The sequence below is a fragment of the Eleginops maclovinus genome, chromosome 18 (genome assembly GCF_036324505.1).
Source record: "Eleginops maclovinus isolate JMC-PN-2008 ecotype Puerto Natales chromosome 18, JC_Emac_rtc_rv5, whole genome shotgun sequence".
Taxonomy (NCBI): Eukaryota; Metazoa; Chordata; class Actinopteri; order Perciformes; family Eleginopidae; genus Eleginops; species Eleginops maclovinus.
Window position 1 is genome coordinate 8,041,212 of NC_086366.1, and position 23,310 is coordinate 8,064,521.

Below are 23,310 nucleotides of genomic sequence, written 5' to 3' on the forward strand. Positions count from 1 at the left end.
ATTAAAAACATTTGAAAGCTTACTCTATTTTCGATCATGTTTATGTGAAAGGCACCTCACCTTAACATAATGACAGGTTTATCTTGCCCTCTCCCCTCCCTGCCCCTCCATAGGTAGTCTGCGGGGCTGTAGGGTGTGTGTGCGGAAACTGACAGGTAGAGAGCTGCCGTCTCCCGGTGAGTTGCAGGCAATGCAGCGAACAGATTTAGTAAATATTCCGAAATGAGCTTCATACTCAGCCAGATTAAATATCTTTGCATTACTTAGCTCCAGACTTGGGTTCAGTACTGGACGTGGGCGAAGACAACGCAGGTACAAACGGGAAATCCAACTGTCAGCTGGCCGGGAAAACCGATCACATCACCCGGCTTCCGGGGATTCAGGGGCCGCATCGGTTGACGGCAGACGTCGGTCGGTAGCTCGGGGGAGTACGGGCGAACAACCACATCATCGCCAGTATCCACCTCTCATTTTCAGCGATTTTCAAGATGTCAAGAAAGCTACAAAGGACAGAAGTCTGCGCCGACTGCAGTGCGCCAGGTAAGGAGGGGGAAAATAAATAAAAACTAGACCACTAACATATGTGGAACAATACGTCGGGATGGCGATATGATGGGACAACAGGGCCGGAGCTGCTGTCACTGTCAGCGGTTCTGCAGAGCAGGAAAGCGGCTAGGGCTTTCAGGAGTCGATTAGGCCCAAAATAAACAGTGAAAATAGGCGTGTTATCACAATGGGAAAATCGTTGGCTAATAGCGGCTCAACGTTCATTTGTGAAGATAAATATCTATGATGATTTGACCAAGACCATATGCAAAGCTACCAGTTTGTTTGCTGCAGTGGAAGATCTGAGTGTCCGGTTTATGAAGCCTTCCTGCTTGTAGAGACGTTTGTTTTGATTTTCGTGACCGGGACAGACTTCTAAATGCGTTAGCTTAGCCTTGCTAACGAGCAGGCTATTGTCAATCAGTGTGTTGCTGACTTTTACAAAGCATTTTGCGAACCCCGGAATATAACCTTACAATGTTATTACTAATTTAAAAACCATTGTGTTATTATTGGTTCTTGTTTGTGGTGTTTTTTAGAGTGTGTACCTGGCTAAAGTTGCTAGCTTAGCTAGCTAGTCTAGCTAACTTTTGCTAAACAGCAAGTTATTGCTAACGCTTCAGACACCATCCAGTCGTTTTAACATAATCTGACATTCGTTTTTCATAGTTTATGTAGACTGCCGAAAAGCCCTGGAAAGCATACATACTTAACTGAACGTAGCTTCGGTTACGTTACTGTGTATTTATTTATTTTACTGTATTATTTTGGTCTCCTTTCAGTTTACAACTAGAACTGTCACTAACGAAGGGGGAATTTAACGCTACTGGAATACATTCCATTGAAAGCTATCCAAGTCAGTCCAATTCAGCTTGAATTAGAATATTTTTATTATTTTAAGACATCACCTCTCAGATACTATTAATATGTTGACCTATATTGTTGTGCATAATATAGGGTTGACAACTGTATTTGCAGGGTTTCCTTAATCCTTTGCCCCAGTATTGCCTGGGTTTGTCCAAATGTGAGGTAGAGATGATGCCAAATCAATATCGGTTTCCCCTCCTTTGCCTCTAGCTGGCATATGTAGCCTCACATGCCCTCATGTGTAGTTTTAAGCACTTAATTATTTGTGTGCGTGTGTGTGTGTGTGTGTGTGTGTGTGTGTGTGTGTGTGTGTGTGTGTGTGTGTGTGTGTGTGTGTGTGTGTGTGTGTGTGTGTGTGTGTGTGTGTGTGTGTGTGAGTGAGAGTTGCTTGCATCCACTCATGTGTACATGCATTACAACAGCTGCCCTCTTCACAGCTGCTCCCCCCTGATAGCAGTGTGTGTGTAAAACTGTAAAACTGTCATAAGCTTTAGGGTCCTACCTCTCACTGCTCCAAATCTGACTATATAACAAGCCTCTGTTTCATGACTTGAACCTATTTCCTGCTACTACACCTAACACCTAATACAGCTAACCCCCTGCTGTCTTCTCTCCTGCCCCATCAAGTGCATTTCCTGCTTCAAACTGACCAGCACTAACCAACCACAGTTAAAAACATTTTCTTGATAGCTATTTCAATTGACAAAGAGTTCAATGCGGGAGGTCCCTGTGAAATAAATCCTGTATGAGACAAGGCAGATATTTGTGTGTATCTTTTAGGGTGTGTCGCTTGACATGTCTTTCCTTACACATTTCTCATAATTGTGGAGAGCTTGTTTCTGTTCGTGTGGGCTACCTGTTTCTATCTGTACAATTCTTCTGCTATTCGCATGTAGCCCCTCCTTATGACGACATGCACACACACGCAGTGCGTTCTGCAAAGTGCTGACCTAGCCGCGGGTGACAGGACACCTCCCTACAACCCAGCTTTGTGTCATACTAAGGGATAACTCAATGGCATAGCTTCAAAGGGTAACTGATCCTCACTGTCCAAGCCAAGCCTCAGGAGGCTTTATGTCACGCCGTAGCAATCTGTGCGGTTTATAGCAACAATGAATCATGTTGTCATGATAGTAAACTTTTTTATTGAGCACAGATGGAATTGTATAAAAATTGGAATCTTGTGTAGCATTTAGAGCAGTTTGACAGTGGTGTCCAATTCCTTCCGATGTTTGGTCAAGTTAGAAAATCCAACCTTTGAGTAAATAAAGACTAAGTATAAATTGCAATCAATCAAAGAGTGACTTGGACCAACAAGTGGAACTATGATGCTCATTGATATGAATATGTTTAATTACAGCTTATCAAACTCCTCCAGTGTGAAATATGAATGTACCCCTTTTTTTAGTGTAAAAACATAACAGTAAATGCTAGAACAGTTAGTGTTTATCTATCAATAGTTAATGTTTGAATCAGCGAGAGTTTTCCAGACTTTATATTCATTGTAATACACGTTTTAAACAGGCTTAAGTGAGAATTATATTAAAACATGTGCGCAAATTTAAGATAAATTATCTGGTGCTGCAGATTTGGCTGATTCTTTCTGTTAATGGTGTACTCAGATTTAATAGCATGATTTTGTAGCCTCATTGATCCCTTGAGGCAAACAGATAGTGTAACCTGTGGGAGTTTTTATATTTATTGCACAGATTAATGAATTAAATTGCTACAGTCATGCCTTTATAGCTGACGGGCTACTGTTCTAAACTAGGCCGTAGTGCTTATCAAAGCCATTTTGCAAATGCTGATAGTTTGTCTGCAGGCAAAAAGACTTATAGCATGTCTGTTTATCTGATGATGGACTATTTTAGCTCCATTAATACCCTGAGCCCAGACTGTTTCATCCTTGCCTGAGAGTGACTAACACAGATAGCCTAGTAGATGTGGGTCTACGTGAATGCCTCATGTGCATGCAAGTGTGCATATATTTGTTTTGATGTTGCAGACTGTATTGGTTGAGAGTGGCTCATCACGTCAGCATCCTGAGGACATAAACATGACCCAGACTGACTCTCTGACAAGGCAGCCAGTGTCTGTAGACTGGTCTTGGCCTCAGCCGCTTCCCCTCCCTTCCTCACCTCATTCACAATCAACGTCTTTAGTAGAAAAAAAACCCGCTCCTCTAGGCATTATTACACTGAACAGACTAAAACAAATAACACATGTTATTATGGAAACCTCAGCCTTCTGTGGAAATCTAGGTGATCTGACATTTGGCGCAGCTAGTGAGACACCACTGTGTTATATCAGGCTGCTTAGGACTGAAATGTTGGGGTGTGATATTGCATTTGTGATCTGATTAATGATATTGTAGGCTTTTTTTTATTAACATTTGAAAAATATATTGAAATGATTATGGTATGATTTATTTTCTTAAGAGTATGTGTATCAATCGAGTCCAGTATTGCGATTTGAAAACATTTCATATAATTGCGCAGCCCTATTCACCAGTATCTATAATAAAAGAAAAAAAAATACAAAACCTGACCTTGATTTCTCTTTGAGCTTCAGCCTTACTTCCTCCACATTGTTTTCTGCACTTTTGTATACCAATAGGGTGAGTCAGTTCAGCATTGAGCCACCTCTAGTAGAGTATACTAGGCTAAATGGAGATAAAGTACAACCCTGTCTATTAAATATTCAGTGTGTGTATGATCCTGTTTTGTCCAGGTATTGGGCATCCTCAAACTGTCACCAATATAGCTATACAGCCTTTATCTTGTTCTTATAGTCATCTTGATATATGATTGTTGATCTCTTAAATACAGTGAATGATTGCTTTTGCAAAATTGTGTTTGTTCTGAGAATATTGTTTTATTTCCAAAAATCAGTTAATTACAACACCATTGCCAACACAGCTGTTTGATTAATTACAGAAATGCTTGTCCTCTACTGAAATGCAAGCTTGCTTTTTTTTGTTCCCTATAAATATTATGGTGTATATATTATCGCACATTAATTTGTGACATTTAAAGGACTTGGCCTATAAACTTAATTAGATCACTGTGAGTAACCTTTACGCTTCTGCTCATCTTTTGCCTTTTGTTCTTTGTACATATTCTCCTAGTTCCTTCAGCACTTCTTATTGCAGGTTAGAAACTGAGGAAGGAGGACTAAAATAGGTATATCTTTGACTTGACCTTGAATGAGAAACAAGGGCTATTAAGGAGCATGTGTTTGACTTGACCTTGAATGAAACCAGGGCAGGGTTGGATGTGTAGGTGGAGCACAAATGTACTGCAGTATCCTGCGGTTATGAACTATAGTTAAGGCATCACCTTGTATACTACTTACACATTCAGGATTTTATTGTATAATTGTAATGGAGCCTGGACTAGAAAACCGTTTGTGGTAAAGAACTTAAGACTACCTTCAATGCTTAACAGTCTGAGCATCACACACATGCTTATAAGGCTTGAAATAACATTCATATCTTTCTGTTTCTGTCAGACCCGGGCTGGACCAGCATTAACCGAGGCGTCCTGATCTGTGATGAATGCTGTTCAGTCCACCGCAGCTTAGGCCGCCATATCTCCATAGTGAAGCACCTGAGGCACAGCGGATGGCCTCCCGCACTACTGCAGGTAAGGCTGTGAAACAAGAGTGATGGAAAGGTTAATTCAGTAAAAGCAAATGTAGTCCCTAAGGCCCAGAGTACTAACTCCAAAGGTGAGGACTATTACAGAAATCTGACTCAGCTCTAAGGAAGCAAATCCATTCCAGCAGGTTTTCCATCTGTGTTTGTCTAAAAAAACAGTGTACAATTTTGGGACTTGGATTGCAAGAATATTATATATGTACAGTATATACTGGTCTTGTACTGTGGTGAATCATCAGTGAGTCACTGCTGCATCTGTGTGTTTCAGATGGTTCAGACCTTAGCCAGTAATGGGGCCAACTCCATATGGGAACACAGTCTTCTGGACCCTGCTCAGGTACAGAGTGGTCGTAGGAAACCCAACCCCCAGGACAAAGTCCAGTAAGTATACTCCCTTAAGGTTCAAAATACACAGACAAAAGTACCACCACTTAAATTATATCTCTGCTGCACAGGAATACAGCATCTTTTATCGTTTGTTATACTTCTCTTAGGCTGAAATGTGGCTATGAGAGTGGAGATCAGAAATGAGACATGTATAAAATGGATGTGCCATTTCACTAATGTCTGGAAGCATATTGCGCACGGTCTCCTAAAATGTCCTGAATGTATACTACTTATCGCATGGTAGTAATGTGTATGTTCCATGTCATGCAGGGAGTCTTTTTCATCGCAGCATTCCTTGTGTAAAAACAGTGCTTTTATGCTGCTGTACCCTACTCTTGCAAATGAAACTGAAACAGCCTTGTTATGTGCTGGCAGTCAGCCCAGGAGAGACTATTTATTGTAAACATTATTATTTATTAATGAAAAAACAACTAAATTAGAATGTGTCCGTACATTTCTCAATGCCAAACTGAATATCTATTTAAAAAAAGCGAAAGCTCAATTCAGACTGTGAAATGTTCAAAATATGAGCAAAGCAAAGCTGCATTGTTTTCCTGATGGTTGTTTATTTCTCGCCTGTTTTTTTCTAATGAAAAAAAACCGTAGCGTGAAAAAATAATGTTATTAATAATAACTGTTAAAAAAAAAAAACATATTTCCTTTTCCTCCTGTGCAGTCCCACTAAGTCAGAGTTCATCAGAGCCAAATACCAGATGCTTGCCTTTGTGCACAAGCTGCCCTGCCGCGATGATGATGGCGTCACGACCAAGGACCTCAGTAAAGTGAGTGCTCAGTACTTCACAGCAGAGGGGTTGAGGAATCAGCGTAATTAGCCTGTAGGGACATTATCATAATGCTGAACTGCATGTATAAGCACAAAGGATGTTATATTTATAGATTGCAGTGGGAGACCCCACACATGCATATACAGTGGGGCAAAAAAGTATTTAGTCAGCCACCAATTGTGCAAGTTCTCCCATTTAAAAAGATGAGAGAGGCCTGTAATTTTTATCACAGGTATACCTCAACTATGAGAGACAGAATGAGAAAAAAAAATCCAGGAAATCACATTGTAGGATTTTTAATGAATTAATTGGTAAATTCCTCGGTAAAATAAGTATTTGGTCACCTACAAACAAGCTAGATTTCTGGCTCTCACAGACCTGTAACTTCTTCTTTAAGAGGCTCCTCTGTCCTCCACTCGTTACCTGTATTAATGGCACCTTTTTGAACTCGTTATCAGTATAAAAGACACCTGTCCACAACCTCAAACAGTCATACTCCAAACTCCACTATGGCCAAGACCAAAGAGCTGTCAAAGGAGACCAGAGACTAAATTGTAGACCTGCACCAGGCTGGGAAAACTGAATCTGCAATAGGTAAGCAGCTTGGTGTGAAGAAATCAACTGTGGGAGCAATTATTAGAAAATGGAAGACATACAAGACCACTGCTAATCTCCCTCGATCTGGGGCTCCACGCAAGATCTCACCCCGTGGGGTCAAAATGATCACAAGAACGTTGAGCAAAAATCCCAGAACCACACGGGGGGACCTAGTGAATGACCTGCAGAGAGCTGGGACCAAAGTAACAGAGGCTACCATCAGAAACACACTACGCCGCCAGGGACTTAAATCCTGCAGTTCCAGACGTGTCCCCCTGCTTAAGCCAGTACATGTCCAGGCCCGTCTGAAGTTTGCTAGAGGGCATTTGGATGATCCAGAAGAGGATTGGGAGAATGTCATATGGTCAGATGAAACCAAAATAGAAGTTTTTGGTAAAAACTCAACTCGTCGTGTTTGGAGGAGAAAGAATGCAGAGTTGCATCCAAAGAACACCATACCTACTGTGAAGCATGGGGGTGGAAACATCATGCTTTGGGGCTGTTTTTCTGCAAAGGGACCAGGACGACTGATCCGTGTAAAGGAAAGAATGAATGGGACCATGTATCGTGAGATTTTGAGTGAAAACCTCCTTCCATCAGCAAGGGCACTGAAGATGAAGCGTGGCTGGGTCTTTCAGCATGACAATGATCCCAAACACACCGCCAGGGCAACGAAGGAGTGGCTTCGTAAGAAGCATTTCAAGGTCCTGGAGTGGCCTAGCCAGTCTCCAGATCTCAACCCCATAGAAAATCTTTGGAGGGAGTTGAAAGTCCGTGTTGCCCAGCGACAGCCCCAAAACATCACTGCTTTAGAGGAGATCTGCATGGAGGAATGGGCCAAAATACCAGCAACAGTGTGTGGAAACCTTGTGAAGACTTACAGAAAACGTTTGACCTCTGTCATTGCCAACAAAGGGTATATAACAAAGTATTGAGATGAACTTTTGTTATTGACCAAATACTTATTTTCCACAATCATTTGAAAATAAATTCATTAAAAATCCTACAATGTGATTTCCTGGATTTTTTTTTCTCATTTTGTCTCTCATAGTTGAGGTATACCTATGATAAAAATTACAGGCCTCTCTCATCTTTTTAAATGGGAGAACTTGCACAATTGGTGGCTGACTAAATACTTTTTTGCCCCACTGTATATACACACACACACACACACACATACACACACACACACACTCGTGCACACTGTTCAACCTGGCAGGAAGTGAATGAGACATCAGGATGTAATAATGGCCTCTAATAATAATAATAATGTTGTAGAGCTCCACTGGGCTAAAAGGAGATTCTGCCTGTTTCTGTCTCTTAATGATGTTTAATCTGTCCACCCTGACCCTCTTTGTTTATCTCTCCTCTCTGTCTATCTTTTTGTTATTAGCAACTTCACTCAAGTGTGAGGACGGGGAGTTTAGAGACGTGTCTTCGGCTCCTGTCCCTTGGCGCTCAGGCCAACTTCTTCCACCCGGTCAGGAAAAAAATCTACTTGCTGACTCACTCTATCTAGCAATTGGCCATGCTGTTCTGAAACTCTGTTTATGCCAGGCCTCCTGACTCTGTTTGTGTGTCTAACTCCAGGAGAAAGGCACTACCCCACTCCATGTGGCAGCCAAGGCAGGCCAGATCCTGCAAGCAGAGCTGCTGGTGGTGTACGGGGCCGACCCCGGAGCACCCGACATCAACGGACGCACACCTATGGACTACGCAAGGTACAAATGAGTGGAAACACGCCTATCAACATAGTTTGCATCAAAATCAATAGATTTTTGACAAGTGGGAGAAACAGTTCACAACACAACAATAAGGTTGAATTGTTTTTGTGTTCCAGGCAGGCGGGCCATATAGAGCTAGCAGAGCGCCTGGTGGAGTGTCAGTATGAACTGACGGACAGATTAGCTTTCTACCTCTGTGGACGGCGCCCAGGTAACACACTGCACATGTTTGTGTTTCATTGAAGGCCCTTATGCATAGCTAACCTCAATGAAAAAAAGTGGTTGTTTTTACCAAATGATTGAGTTTCCTCTACTCTCCTCTCCCTCATTTTCCCTCAGATCACAAGAATGGCCATTATATCATTCCTCAGATGGCAGACAGGTATGGACCTTGACATTGTTTGGGTCTAAAAATAATGTAAATGATATCGAAATCACAATATAAACCTTCACAATATTCTGAATGAAGTACTGTGGGGCTGCAGGAATATCCCAGCCTATAAATGGTTTTCTACAGACTAAACAAAACATATTTGTTTGGTACAGGTCCTCTTTGAAATCCCACCATGATTATTTTGATATTCTTTTCAATGACAATGAGAATCGTGATAAAAAAATGATCAATTCATCCATTACCATGTATCACAAAGCAGTCGCAGTCTCAGTCAACAAATGGCAATTCGTTATTTATTTCAAATTGTACTGCCCTGACACTATTGTTTTGTATCAATGTGAATATGTGTGGTTTGATTGCATGAAGTATCTTTGATATTTTTCTTGAACTTTGCAGCCCCCTTGCCCATACTGCTTCTTTTCACAGTCTTCCTGGCATGGATTCATTAATTAATACTCATGCAGTTTAGTATTCTGACCAGAGGGTGTCACCATAGTATATCCAACCCTTATCAAATAAGGAGTTAATTAAAGGAGGTCTCTGGCATCCCTATAAAAGCAGGGGGTTTATTGCTATTGTCGATCCAAGCTATTACATGAACCCGATGATTTAAATACTTGTGGTGTGCTCTGTTTATTAAGCACACACTGCAGGTTTGATTAGCATCAAGAAGTGCACAGTCAGGTTGGAATGAATCAAGTTGAGTAGCACTTGGCTCTGCTTCTTTCACATATTTGATGGGCGCTGGGTTTTCTCAGTTCAGTCGGAGATGTAGCTTTAAAAATACTCTCACAAATGTACATGTTATACAACTAAAGTAAGTCTGGCTGCCATCTAACCCCACTTGCATCTGTTCGGTTCTGGTAAATGGTTCCTCTTGATATTAACAATTAAAGCTGTTTTGATGTGGCTTCTCTGCCCTTCTTTCTGTCTGTTTCTTGCTTTTTTTTTCTCACTCCTCTTCTGTTTTCTCCATTTCGCTGCGCTTGGTGGAGCCAGAGCTCGTCCTAAGTGCCCGACACAGAGGTATCTTTACTTTCCTTGTTCCTTTTTTCCCAGTATCTCTTCCTTCATTCCAATCCCCTTTGTCTGCTGTTGTGTCTTTTGTAGATTTCCCTGTTGTACACATCAGTGAGCTCCAATCTCTTTTTCAGCGGTTTCACAGTAATTGTTAAAAATGTTATGCTTTTATGTGTTATCACAAGAAATAATAGCTGTACAAGCTAATTTTGAAGAGTCATAGTGTCATAGGGCCCACAAATAACCAGCGTTTGTCTTGAAATAAGCTAATTCTACATTAAGTGAAATGTCAGATAATGCAGTTATAATTATGTTACATGTTCCATCTTTGTAATTAAAGATCATTATAGTCTAACATATTTCAGATTACATTAACATATAGTTATGGCTGACAGAAATATTTGCTTATAGTTTGCAATTTAACTGTGTGTACCTGTAGCAAAAAAAACAATGCACCATGTCTCTCGGAGAACATAAAAAAAGGAAATCGTTTTCAAGTTAATTTGTCTTCAAAAGGCAATCCCCAATAACATTAAGCTCCTTCGATCTGACCCCAAAGCATCCCACCCTACATGTGCCCTCCCTTTCCCTGTCTCCCCTTTCAGCAGATCACCCTCCCACCTTCTCACCTCTTGCTCCTCTCTCCATGTCCACGTCTTCCGTTCTCCCTCTGCCTCCGTCTCTTTATTCCACCTTATCTTCGTGCTACGTGTCTGACTGTTGTCCTCTGTGTTTTTTTAGTTTGGACCTCTCAGAATTGGCCAAGGCTGCCAAGAAGAAGCTCCAAGCGGTGAGTTGGGTTGAATTGAATTGTGAGATTTAAAATAATGGCTTTATTGTAAATTCACATTACAACTCTTAATAGACCATGAATAGAATTGCCAAAGTCAAGGCTGTAGGTTTTAATAGCTAGTTTTCTTGTGTCCTTTGAAGTTATGTAAACAGAGAAATACTTGGTTTAAAGCGTGTTGGCGTAACATCCAGATTTTCTTTTACTTGGCAAATTAATGTTCATCTACTCTGGGCCATCTGTTCACATCCGATGCATGCTATCAATTCCAAAACTAAGTGTAATGATTGCTTATCGACATTTAAGTGACTGAAGTAACAATCCAGTGTGAATAACTTACTGAGAAAAAGATCAGGTGTCTGTAAGTCAGGTTCTCATTTCAGGTTTTTCTTCACCCGAGTTAATTTGTTTGTGTCTAACAGCTCAACAATCGGCTGTTTGAGGAGCTAGCGATGGATGTCTATGACGAGGTGGATCGCAGAGAGAATGATGCAGGTGAATCTCGTCTCCTTCCTCCTCACACTACCGGTTCTGTGTTTTGTTTCCTATTGAAAACTAGGTGTCAAAAGCAATATAAAACACCTACACAAGACGTCATCGACATAAAAGAGAAAAGAAGGAAGAGAAAATGGATGTTGATAGGAACATCGAGTGAATTTGAAGGACAGAGTGATAAAAAAATGACTGTGAAAGAGAAAGGCCAAATAGAGTGAGTGAGGGGAGGAGGAGAGAGAGAGAGTGAGGAAGTGCCTCAGAAATTCTTCAGTCTCTCTCCTCCTCCTCCTCCTTGGCTCTTTCTCGCTCTCCTTCTCTTTTTCCGTTTCTTCTCTCCCATTCCTTCAGTAGCAGTAGCAGTCAAAAGTGTGCTTTCTGACTGAAGCACCGCAGGTAAGTGGCAAGGAAACAAAGACACACACACGTACACACTCAGAAGGGGGAGGGCTCAGAGCACAACGCTGGATTATAGGGGCTGAACTTCAGTTTTAGGAGCTAGTGTGATTTTGTTACTGTGCGTTGTTTATGTCTGTATGCATGTGTGGGTGGATGGACTGGCTGACTGCCTATATTAAATGTTACACACACACACACACACACACACACACACACACCAAAGACTTATTTTTTGCTTTATTTTTGTGTCTCTAGTGTGGCTCACGACCCAGAACCACAGCACTCTGGTAACAGAACGCAGCGCCGTGCCCTTTCTTCCTGTCAACCCTGAATACTCTGCCACACGCAACCAGGTAAACACACACAACCTAATATGCATCTACTCTTATACATGTGTATTAACTGATACAAAAAAATCCATGCACACTTATTAAAATGTAGATTTCAATTGAATACTGAGAAAAGAAGAAGGGGGGAAAAAAGATATGGAGCCTAAACAGTATGTGTGTTTTTAGGAAAAGCTGAAAGCGAGTGTGAAATTGAGAGGGATGTTCTTCAGCTGTGAACGAGGAGGAAAGATGGAATCCATCTGTGTCGTCCCCCCCTCTCCCCCGTGTGTGTGTGTTTGTGAGGACGTTGAAATCCCATATGTCCTCTTACACAGTTCCTCATCTGTGTGGCTTATTAGTGTAAACGTTTACTTTTAAACACGAGCAGAAACACGCCCCATAACCCAATTTGCTCCACCCTGATTGGTCCCTTCACTGTGGTCAGTAACTGCTGTCTATTTATGGTGGGAAACAGAAGAACAGCACACTGAAACACATTCAGAGTTGAACTTTTTACCTTCTGTTGTCTTCCAGCACAACTAATTATATGTTATGAATGCCGGATCGCCATGTGTAATAGCTATGGTTTAGCACTTCATTTGAAAGTGATCCTTTTATTCTCTTAAATGGATGCCAGCATGCTTGTGTAATTGCATGGTTTAATGTTTCTTTCCTCATGCTTGTGTACGTGTGAGCACACTTATGATGGTGTGTATTTGTGTGTGTGTTGCGAGTGTTGAGCATGACTGGGTTTTTCCACAGCACATGGTCGTTGACCACAGCAGTCACAAAGGCATTGAACCGCTGACTGTGGGCTGGATTGTATCTGTATTCAACACAACTGATGATACAACTTCAAGACACTTTCAGACAGGCATGCCAGTGTGTGTATATTATTACGCAAGTCTTAATATTTGACTCATTTTCCTCTCAGGGCCGTCAGAAGCTCGCCCGTTTCAACGCTCGGGAGTTTGCCACGCTCATCATCGACATCCTGAGTGACGCCAAGAGGAGACAGCAGGGAAAAGGTCTCAGCAGCCCTACTGGTAAGACACTGGGAGAAACAGACGTATTGATTATGGCTGAATGCAATTATTAAGCTTTTTTTAAGTAGAGCCAAAAAAAGTGCATATAACTTAACCTAGTAGCAGATATGGTTAGAAATAGGACAGTTATTGGACTTTTTGACACACCTCTCTGCACAATTTGGAGGTTTGAGGCCTTCAGAAGCAAATGTGATCATCTTGGCAAGCAGCTACTTGGTAAAAGGGCACCACTCCAACTACTGTGAAAGGATGAAGGAAAGACTGGTGGTTTCTTTAGGATTTATTCTTCATGAGTTACATTTGAGCCAGACCAGCATACAGAGCTGGTTGCAATCCGTCAGCAGCATCATCAGACTGAGCATCCCCAAGGGAGAGGAGGGCTGATGCGTTGTATATTGAGACGTGTATTAAATGAGCACAATCTCCCTTTGTCAGACACGTTGGATCTGGGCATCGATGATGACCAGCATGACTACGACAGCGTAGCCTCTGATGAAGACACAGACAGCGAGCTGACCGCCCAGAACAACAACAACACACAACGCAGCAACCGTGCAAAGGTATGGTACTCGAACACGCTCTATTTATCATGGAAACCTGTGAGCTATGTGTCTTGCCACATGCACACTTTTTAGCTAGCTTTGAAGGTCAAATGTACAACTCTGTGCTACTGGTTTTTACAAGTTATTCAATAATGTAGTCAGTTTCTCAGATTTAAAACACAAGTAGTTCCATCAGCTAGCAAAGATTTTTCTCTTTATGACTGCTTGTCCCAGCATGCTTTGCAGGGAGTGGCTACAGTCAGAGCTGCCACATAGCTCCTGTGTGACATCATCCGCTATTCTGGGTCCATGTCAGAGAGGCATTGTTCTTCCAGAGAGGGAGAGGGAGAGTACTGTGTGTAGGGAGAGGGAAGAAAGGAAGAGATTGAGGGAGAGGAAGAGGGGAAATGGTGCAGAGTGGGAGTGGTAGAAATGAAAACAGCTGAACCAGTAACTATCTACTTTTCGTGGTACTTGTTTAGAACCGCAAGTCAGAGGTTCCACTCCCATCTCCAAAAATATGCATTCATTTTGTGATTGTATGAAATTGCTTTGTAGTCAATCGTTCATGATGTTATCTGAAGATAGGGAAACAGAAATGGATTGGATAGGAGGTGGATGCAACCAAATATGTTTTATATGGTTCATTCTAGGGAGTGGTATGGAAATGTGTTCACAGGAAGTGTGTGGGGTGGGGGGGGGGTATGGTGCATGGTGCATTGAGAATAAGGCTCTTCTGTCTAAATGTGTGTTAGCAGCTGCAGGCCAGCCCTCTTTCGCTCACACTTTTTCTGTTAGCAGTGTTTTATTCAGCTCAAAAAGCACTAATTCATTCCCACTACCTCTGCTCTAAATTACTTCTCTTTATATAACATAGAAGGGTGTCAGCCTCAGCAACGAGTTACATTAATTTGTTAAACTATATACCTTTTACTCTTCAATAGCTTCATCAGTGTCATGATTTCAGTGTCCTCACTTTGTCTGTGCTTCTCTGTCCACCTGTCTGTGTTTCTGTTATTCTTTCTACCCGTCTGTCTGTCCGCCTGCCTGTATGTCCTCAGAGCATGGACTCCTCAGACCTGTCGGACGGCCCCATCACTCTGCAGGAGTACCTGGAGGTGAAGAAGGCTCTGGCCTCCTCAGAAGCCAAGGTGCAGCAGCTGATGAAGGTCAACAACAACCTGAGCGAGGAGCTGCGGCGGCTCCAGAAGGAGGTAGGGAGCATGTCAGACCAATCACACTCTTAAGGTCAGATGGGTGTCGTATGCAAAAGAGCAACAGAGAAATGTCAGTTTAGCTTATTTTTATTTGTTTGTATATCCTATGTAATGACTTTAGAGAACAGGATACAGGAAAGAGAGATGGGATGAAGCCCGAACTGGCAGTAGACGTAATTGTTTCTTAGAAAGGTGAACACGATATCAGATACAGGCTAATACCTAGAAATAGGGGAGGGTGGCAGGATGAAGGAGAGACAAGTGAATATTTTATTATCTTTGTAAGCTGATGTGTTTTCCCTGACAGGAAGTCCCTTTTCCTTCATCATTGTCGTGTAAGATGTGTTTGGTTACACCTTTCAGTGTTATTTACTAAATAAATCTGACGTCATTGTCATGGGGAACAAGAGTCCATTTTCATTCTCATTTCTAGATGAGACCATTTTCACTTGATAGCATTCATTTGGTTCCCTGAATCATCATCATTAGCTCCTTGTATTCATTAGCGACTGCCAGTGTCAGCTCATGTGACCCATGATTCATTCGTGTGTTTATTTTTGTCACTTGACTGAGGATTTAGTGAAGCATCGAGGCACACAAACTGCAGATAACAAATACTGTGGTCAAATGAGATGCTAATGAACAGTACCTCAGTGTAAGTGAGCCCCAATTTCCCCTCATTGACCCCTACAAACAATCAGTGTGTGTATTCAGGTGTGTCCCCTCCCACCTCCTGTCCTACACCTAACCGCTGCCTCGACATGTAACCAACTCAAGTGTCTGTGATACATACTCCCCCCCTCCCCATTACTAATATGAGTTACTATGAGCTTCTACTGTACCTGACTGTGATTGTGGATGCTTGTCTTTGACCATTCAGTTGACATCCCCCTCCCTTCCCTTCAACCTCCCCATGTCCCTCCCTCCATCCTCTCATCCCTCCTTGCTCCCTTGCTCCTCTCCTGTAGATCACACGGATGCAGACAGAGAACGGTGCGCTGCGGGGGGGCCAGCAGGCTGGGGGGGCAGCTGGCCATGGGGTAGGAGGGCCCGGCGGAGGAGGAGGAGGCGGAGGAGGAGGGGGAGGTGGCTATTGGCAAGGGGGTGGTATGAGAGGAGGAATAGGGGGCCTGAGTGGGTTTGGGACAGGAGCGGATCCTCCAGGGCTCACGGTGCCCTCCTCCGCCACCCCCCACTCCCATCCTCACCGAAGGGACCGCCAGGCCTACTCAATGTACGAGCCAGGGGCGGCCCCTGGCCCCACGGCCCATGGCCCCCCAGTCTTGGACTCCCTGGCAGCCCGCCTGCAGCCACTCAACACACCCAGCGTAAGTTAGAACTACCCCGGCCCCCCTTCCACTTCCCACCTTCCTTCTGGTGGCCCTGATTGGCTCTCTCTGGCCTGATTGACGGCGATTGTCCAATCCTGATCTCTCTACTTCCCTCTGACTTTATCTCTCCCTGCATCTCAGTTCCCGATCCTTCTCTTCTAAAAGTCCACTTGTGCATGACCCCCGTTTACATTTGGACATCTAGCACATTTGGGCTGTATGTTACAATATCAACATGATGGTATTTGGTTTCACAATATTTAGTGTTCTTCATTTCTCCCAGCCCTACTCTAAAGGGGAAGTGCACAAGTGTGACGTGAAGGAGAAAGATGGAAAATAGGGATTGTGTTGTTTGTTTGGTTGTCTTGCCTCTGATTTCTCCGCTATGTAGCCTGCTCTTTGACCTTTCACATTTTCACCCTTTTTGACCTCCCAGTTAGCTCTGCTGATTCTGGACAGCTGCTTAGACTAGGAGTTGCTTTGATCACTCGCATATGCACACACATGCACAAATGAAAGGATCCTGTGCTCCGTTTTCTGGTAAAGGTGATAATACGGCAGGCCACTAGATGAACTTTTATAGCTTTCACTTGCATTTATCCTGTATCCACTCACCACTACTGTCTACCGCTCTATGGAAACCTCCATAGATTCGAGTCCAATTCACCATCTCCGTACACAAAGATTTACCTGTTTGTCTGTTTTCTTTCTGTCTGTCTGTCTCTTCACCTGTCTGTCCCTTGCTCACTGCAGTGCAGCCGTGCATCCTCTGGATGTAAGCATTCTGTCTGTCATTGCATTGTTTGCCATTTCATCAGATGTAGGATTCCCTCACACGCAGCTATGCACCACTTCTGCTTATTATGCATTCTAATACTGGAGATCAACACTAGAATATGTGTGTAGTCCTGATTAGATGCTCTGTGATGTATAGCCGTTCATCACCACTTAGTTTAGTTGACAGTGTTCTCTGTATTCCAGTGTTAGATAACTATAGAGGCATGCAGTCTTGATGGGATGATGGGTGAGCTGCCGAGTTGATCTGCCGCTGCTCTCACTGGCTCATTCATCTTGTTTTTTCTGCTGTTTATAAAAACATCTCTTCTCTCTGTCCCCCACACTCTTTTTTTTCCTATTTCTTCACCCATCTCTGTCTGCTAATCTGTCATCCCCCTCTCCACCTCTTTGTCCACACGTCTTTCTTTCTCCTCCTATCCTTATCCCTCCATCTCTCTCTTCCTTTCCCCATCCTTGTGTTCCCCTCTTTTTCACAGGCGCGGAAGGGCAGTACAGGGGGTCACTCGATGTATGGGGTCCAGCATCTCTCTTCAGAGGTGGGGAGATACATGGTGAGGCCTTACCGTTCATAGTGGTTGTTTATGGACTAACTTTCCCACCTCTATATATCCCCCTTTACAGTAAAAAGTTGATTTTAAATTGCCAAAATCAGTCTCCTACTTCTATTAAAAACTGCTTTGTATATCGACCCAGTACTGCTTCAACTAACTAAAATCTGCATTTTTCAGAGAAGCCACCAAAATTAAACTTTATTTGATGAATGTGTGATTCGGAACCAATCTTAAAAATCTGTGCCATTATATATCTTTTTGTTTTTGCATGTACTTTGTGGGAGGAAGTGTTTGTCAGCTCTACAGGAGTGAACACCTTTGGAGGTTTGTTGAGAAAGGTGATAATTGTCCTGATGATGCATGTTGTTGCCTTGTTTCCCTCTCCAAGGTCCCCAAATCAGAGAAGCACGGCAGCGGCACTGACAGCGACTATGACAACACACACACATACGACCTCTCGCTAAGGTCAGGCTCTCTGCAACTCATTGTACACACAAAGAGACGTGTAATCTTCTTTGGGAAACTGTATTACCAGTTGCCAGTATCAGATACGAATATGTCCTTTTCATATTTAGGAATTGTATTCTAAGGGCAGACACGATTTTTATTCTGAAATATATTCACCCATAATATAAAATTAGCTCTGAGATCAAGTCAAAAGTTGTCAGTCATGGGATATAAATGATATTGTAAATAATTTAAAGCCCTCAAACTATGATCTAATGTAAATATCAGTGTTCTACAAAGATGAGTTTTGATATGGATATGTTGGGTTGCTCTATTTGCTGCTTTGTTGTGTTTTCTTACTCTGTAGTGCTTTAAATTTGTGCCACACCAATACGGGGTTTATGATCTTTTCCGAAGTTGTTAATGAGAAATAAACAAGCATTCTCTAAAGATGCTGAAATCTTAATTTGGTGAGACCTTAAAGCTGATTAAAGTCCTCAGTGCCTTTCCACTCTCTAATTTAGTCCAAGGTGATAATTAAAGTGAATTGAATGTGTGTTTCTCCTGTCAGTATGGGCCGCAGCAGCGAGGACTCTGAGGAGGGAGGAGGGGGAGACGCAGACCCCACCCTGCCCTGCACGGAGGATGTCATACTGAAGACTGAGCAGGTGACCAAGAACATCCAGGAGCTCCTCAGGGCTGCGCAGGAGTTCAAACACGACAGGTAGGTGTGAGACGAGCCACTGACGGAGTGAAGTGACACTAAAATGTCTTTAAAAAAACAATACTGAGTATGTCCTGGTTTTCCTCTTAATTAGATAAAGTTACAGGAACATCTAGCGCCAGAATCAACTTCTTTCCTAAATACGTTTTGTTTAGAATTCTTCATGTTCAGATACCTTTTATTTTGAATTACAGAGCTTTATTTTGTGATTACATGTTGTTTCCCAGTCATGTTTATGCCATTCGTGCTACTCTTAAGTTCTGGCCATCGCTGCAGTGCAAAAGAAATGTATAGAAGTCACTGATGATAAACTTGCTCATTCATTTTCTCCGTTTTTCAATTATTTATGTGAGGGGAAGACTTTTCAATACTCTCTGACGGGAGCCCTGTAGTGCTCAAATATCCACAACAAAGTTCACAGGGTCTAATAAAACAGGCTTATTAACACCAGGTGAATGCAGTTGTCGATGTGGCTGTCTAGATACCATAATCCAGCCATCTTGATGCCTTTGCACTCATGGTGGGGTCATACATTGGAAGTATAGTCAAATGTCTCATTGAAAGCAGCATTTAGTAAGAGAATACCTTGTTTTATCAATCATCTTGTCATCTACTACAAGCTACCCTGAACAAAAAACATGCCTGTTTACTATCTTGGCTCAAAAATGGTGGAACAAGCTCCCCATTCATTTCAGGATTGCAGTATTTAACTGTACTTTGGTCAATAATTATAATAAATAAGAGTTAAGACTCACAGGTTTAGCTTTTTTGAAGCCGTGGTTGCAGCATTTAACATTGTTTAGCTCATGAAAACTAAGCTAACTAGAGGATTGTTGCTTTTTTGAGTTTGTTTGTTTATTGTAAAGTTCAATTAAATGCGATTTATTGTAAATTACTTAACAAATGTGTCCTCTTTAGCTTTGTTCCATGCTCAGAGAAGATCCACTCTGCTGTCACTGAAATGGCCTCACTCTTCCCTAAAGTAAGTTGAACATACTTTAGTTGTATATCTCTCTTTGTGTGTCTCTTTTTGTCTTTTATCATCTAGCTGTTGCTCTCTTGATCATCCTTGATCTGTGAGTTGTGTTTTGATTCCCTTTGTTTCTGCCGTAGCGCCCGGCGTTGGATGCAGTCCACTGCTCCCTCCGCCTGTTGGCTTCCAGTGCCTCGCGGTTGCAGGTGGAGTGCCGTAAGGCGGGGCCCTCAGAGCCCGGGGGCCCTGCGGTGGACTACCAGCTCCTCACTCAGCAGGTCATCCAGTGCGCTTATGACATCGCCAAGGCTGCCAAGCAACTGGTCACCATCACCACCCGTGAGAAGAAACAGTGACCCGACAAATGCATGGGAAAAATGGAGAAGGAAGAGGGAGAGAGGAAGGATGGATGCATGGGGGGGGGCTATGGAGGACCAGGGAAGAGGGGATGAATGATAGCGAAGAAGATGGAAAAAAAGATGCTGAATGTTTAGTAGAAACACTAAAGAGGAGCGGGGAAGGAGAACGTAGGGAAGGACAAGTGGAAGGATCCAACATGGGAGCTACAGCCTGCTGCAACCTGAGTAAACAGTTGAAATCAGATGTGTAAAATAAACCACTGTGATGTGAAATACAATGGTGGTGATGTACAGAGAACTGGATCCGGGAGATGTTACCGCTTTATTTATTCTCACCTGTCAGCCATCATCCCTCCCCTGTCCTTGTTTACCTGAACCAGGGAGTGAGGAAGTGCGAGAGACAGGGAAGTAGACGCACCAACCTCAACCTTCTGCATACCATCGCCGCCTCTCCATCCTGCAGGAGACGCTCTTTCCTCTTCCTCACTCTCTCTCTGCATCCTCTTTCGACCAATACAGGATGTGCTAGGATGCAGAGAAGGACCCCCCACTGGCTCCAACCTACCCCACCCCAGGCTCTCAGATGCTTCCTCCTGGGTTACATTTTCAGGGGGCTCCAGTTTTACTTCAACCCGTCGCACCCTGGGTGGTACACAGCATGACCTGGCATGTTTTCATTTCTTTCCTCTCTCTTATCTTTCTTTCTTCTTCTTTTTTTTTTTTAATATGCAGATGGGTTTGGTCTGCACCAAGGACAAAAATAACTGACTTACAAAAACAAAACACTTACACTGGAATAATTGTGACTTATTGTTGTTGATTATCATTGCCTATTGTTTCTTTTTGTATTGATATTTTTACTGACTGTCATCTTGATTTAACTGTTCATGTATTTTATTGTCTCATGTGATTCTCATTTAGTGGAATAGGGAGACGGGTGGGAGTATGTGCTCAGCTGGGATTTAAGGAAACATGCACACACACACACACACACGAAGAAGTCACCTGTATCCTCGACATTTGTCAAGCACTCATTTTCTGAGAGACAGTTCTGGGAGATTTTGTTCTTCAGTTTTGGTTTTCTGTCAGATCAAAAGCCCCGTGGTGCAGTATGACAAGACCTGGATCTCTTCTCGTGTATCCTCAGCTGTCTTTGGGCACGACTTGTGTTTATAATTCTCCTCATTTATCAGAGCCAGTGGAATCATCTCATCTGAAATTCACTTTTGATGTGCCAAGCAGTATAATAATTATTGGGTGTGCTCCTGGGTGCCTGTATACCACAGCAGCCATCGCTTGCATGCATGGTAACAAATGATCAGCCACATCAAGATGGTACACATACTGGTGTGTTGCTTTAAGAACTCCCTGTTGAAAGCACTTGATCACGTTACCATTTAGTTTGTCATTTGAGAATATACACTCACTTGCAATGGATTTAACCACCTTAAATGTGCATGATGTACTTTGCCATGCATTATGTTTATTTACATTTTCCTGCCTGGCAAGCACAACCGAGCTTACATTCAGTTTTCTGTTTTATTCTCTGTCAGGACCTGCTGATCCGGGCTACAGAAGTTGTCACTTTTTATGTCTCTGAACTAATGTGACACAGCATTGGGAACAAAAATGTTTTTTTTCATTTGTTTATTTTTTTCCAAACAGAGAGCGCACTTAGCATACAGTCGGTTTGAAGCCTGTTGTACTGTGCCGAACACATCTGGTCACATCTGGATGCAGGAAGGCCGTCCTCTTCTGGTTTAGATTCACTGTTTCTCCAATTACTCTGTTGCCGGTTTCTCAAAGTGTTTGTGGCCTTAACTGTCAGTTGTTCTTGTGTTGGTATATTATATAAACGGGCCTCAGAAAAGCCTCTGCACATTACATGTTCCTACCTGCAACACCAACCTCATCCTTCAAACAGTAGTTGCATCTCATTGTTTTTTTCTTGTGTTTCTGCCAATTTAACAAAAAGCAATTAGACCTTAATTAGCCCCGAACACTTTGAAAGACTGATGCTAGACATCCTACAGCACTTCCATGTCCACTTTATCCATGTTTCCCCCCGTTCTTTTCATTACTTGGCTGTCAGTGTTCCTCTGACACAGTCGCACATACTTATCCTTAGGGGAGGATGGATGGTTAGTTCTGTTCCCTGTCAAAGCAAATCATGTCCAGAAGACTCATGAAATGTATCATCGTTTCATATCCAATGCCTTGGGACATTATCATCATCTCCTGTTGAGTTACTGACTGCTGAAACAACACAAATACTCCTACACACACACACATGCAAACACTTGCAAGGTGGTCAGCAGAAACGCTCGCCCCTTTCAATCATGATTGCCCAAGTTTTAGATTAGAGCCATATATATGAACATATATTTTCATGCTATATTTTATATTAAGCTATATGTTAGGGTTATGTCTGCGAGATATTTATGTCTATTTGTTTCCCCGAGTGCGCTTCAGGCTACGGGATCTGTTGTCCACGTCTTCACTCGGCTCTTCAGTCCTGACACTGATGTACTTGTAGAGTTTTAATTATTGTGAGTATGGTTACGCTGTGGTATTACCCCCCCCCCCCCCCCCCCTTATGTAGATATATTGTACATACCATGATCCTACTAGAATCCGCAGGGAGAAGAGTTGAATTGAGGCGATATCTCATTATATTGCACTATTTCAAACTCCATCTGGGTGAAGTGGGATCTACACTATGTACTGCACTCTCCCAAAGGTCTTAGGTCAAGTACATTAGGTGCAGGATGCAGGGTCTGATTGGGGATGGGGGAAACAGGAAAGCTCTGAAGCACACTTGGGCTTAGCACTACAGTCATCTCAAAATGTCGGGAGGAGGGTCTACAACGCACATGGCCTAGTCCTTCCCGGAGATAGTCCACACTACGTAGGGTGCCTCTAGTATGAATGTTAAAGGCTTCCGTCAGATCAAGCCCAACCCGCTTTTATACACCTCCATCATGTCATTAAACACACACCCTCAACTTATCAGTTGGACCAAGCCTTCTACAAAGTACAAACATTAAACCTACAGCCAGTGAGTTAAACACACACACACACACACACACACACACACACACACACACACTGCTGATACTCAAGCAGTGGTGTGTACTGTTCATGTCCCTGTGTTTCTTCACAGCTCTACACTTTGGGAGATGGGTGACAGGAGAGTTATGTTTTAACAGAAGACGTACAAAACTGTATAAAGTAGAGAAAACAATGACTCAAAAAGGTCAATCGTAATGGAAACTCATAAGCTGTACATTTGTAATAAAATAGTAAAACTAAGTTGATTGTCTTGGATGTGTCA

The 23,310-nt window shown here is 42.7% G+C and overlaps 1 protein-coding gene across 3 annotated transcripts; it reads left to right on the top strand.

The window, feature by feature from the left end:
- Positions 1-179: 179 nt before the first annotated feature.
- git1 (G protein-coupled receptor kinase interacting ArfGAP 1) lies at positions 180-23,288 on the top strand. 3 transcript variants are annotated; one of them, XM_063906726.1, is made up of 21 exons: positions 180-540; positions 4,924-5,057; positions 5,340-5,452; positions 6,135-6,240; positions 8,234-8,320; positions 8,431-8,561; positions 8,681-8,775; positions 8,904-8,946; positions 9,958-9,984; positions 10,720-10,768; positions 11,191-11,263; positions 11,915-12,012; positions 12,923-13,034; positions 13,470-13,594; positions 14,638-14,790; positions 15,762-16,121; positions 17,399-17,473; positions 17,862-17,938; positions 18,492-18,644; positions 19,563-19,626; positions 19,758-23,288. In XM_063906726.1, exons 1-21 carry the CDS (start codon positions 489-491, stop codon positions 19,971-19,973), a joined length of 2,343 nt encoding a protein of 780 aa, XP_063762796.1. In that variant the 5' UTR covers positions 180-488; the 3' UTR covers positions 19,974-23,288. The 3 variants fall into 3 exon arrangements, with proteins under 3 accessions (XP_063762796.1, XP_063762799.1, XP_063762797.1); XM_063906729.1 differs by lacking the exon at positions 15,762-16,121; XM_063906727.1 differs by lacking the exon at positions 9,958-9,984.
- Positions 23,289-23,310: the final 22 nt, after the last annotated feature.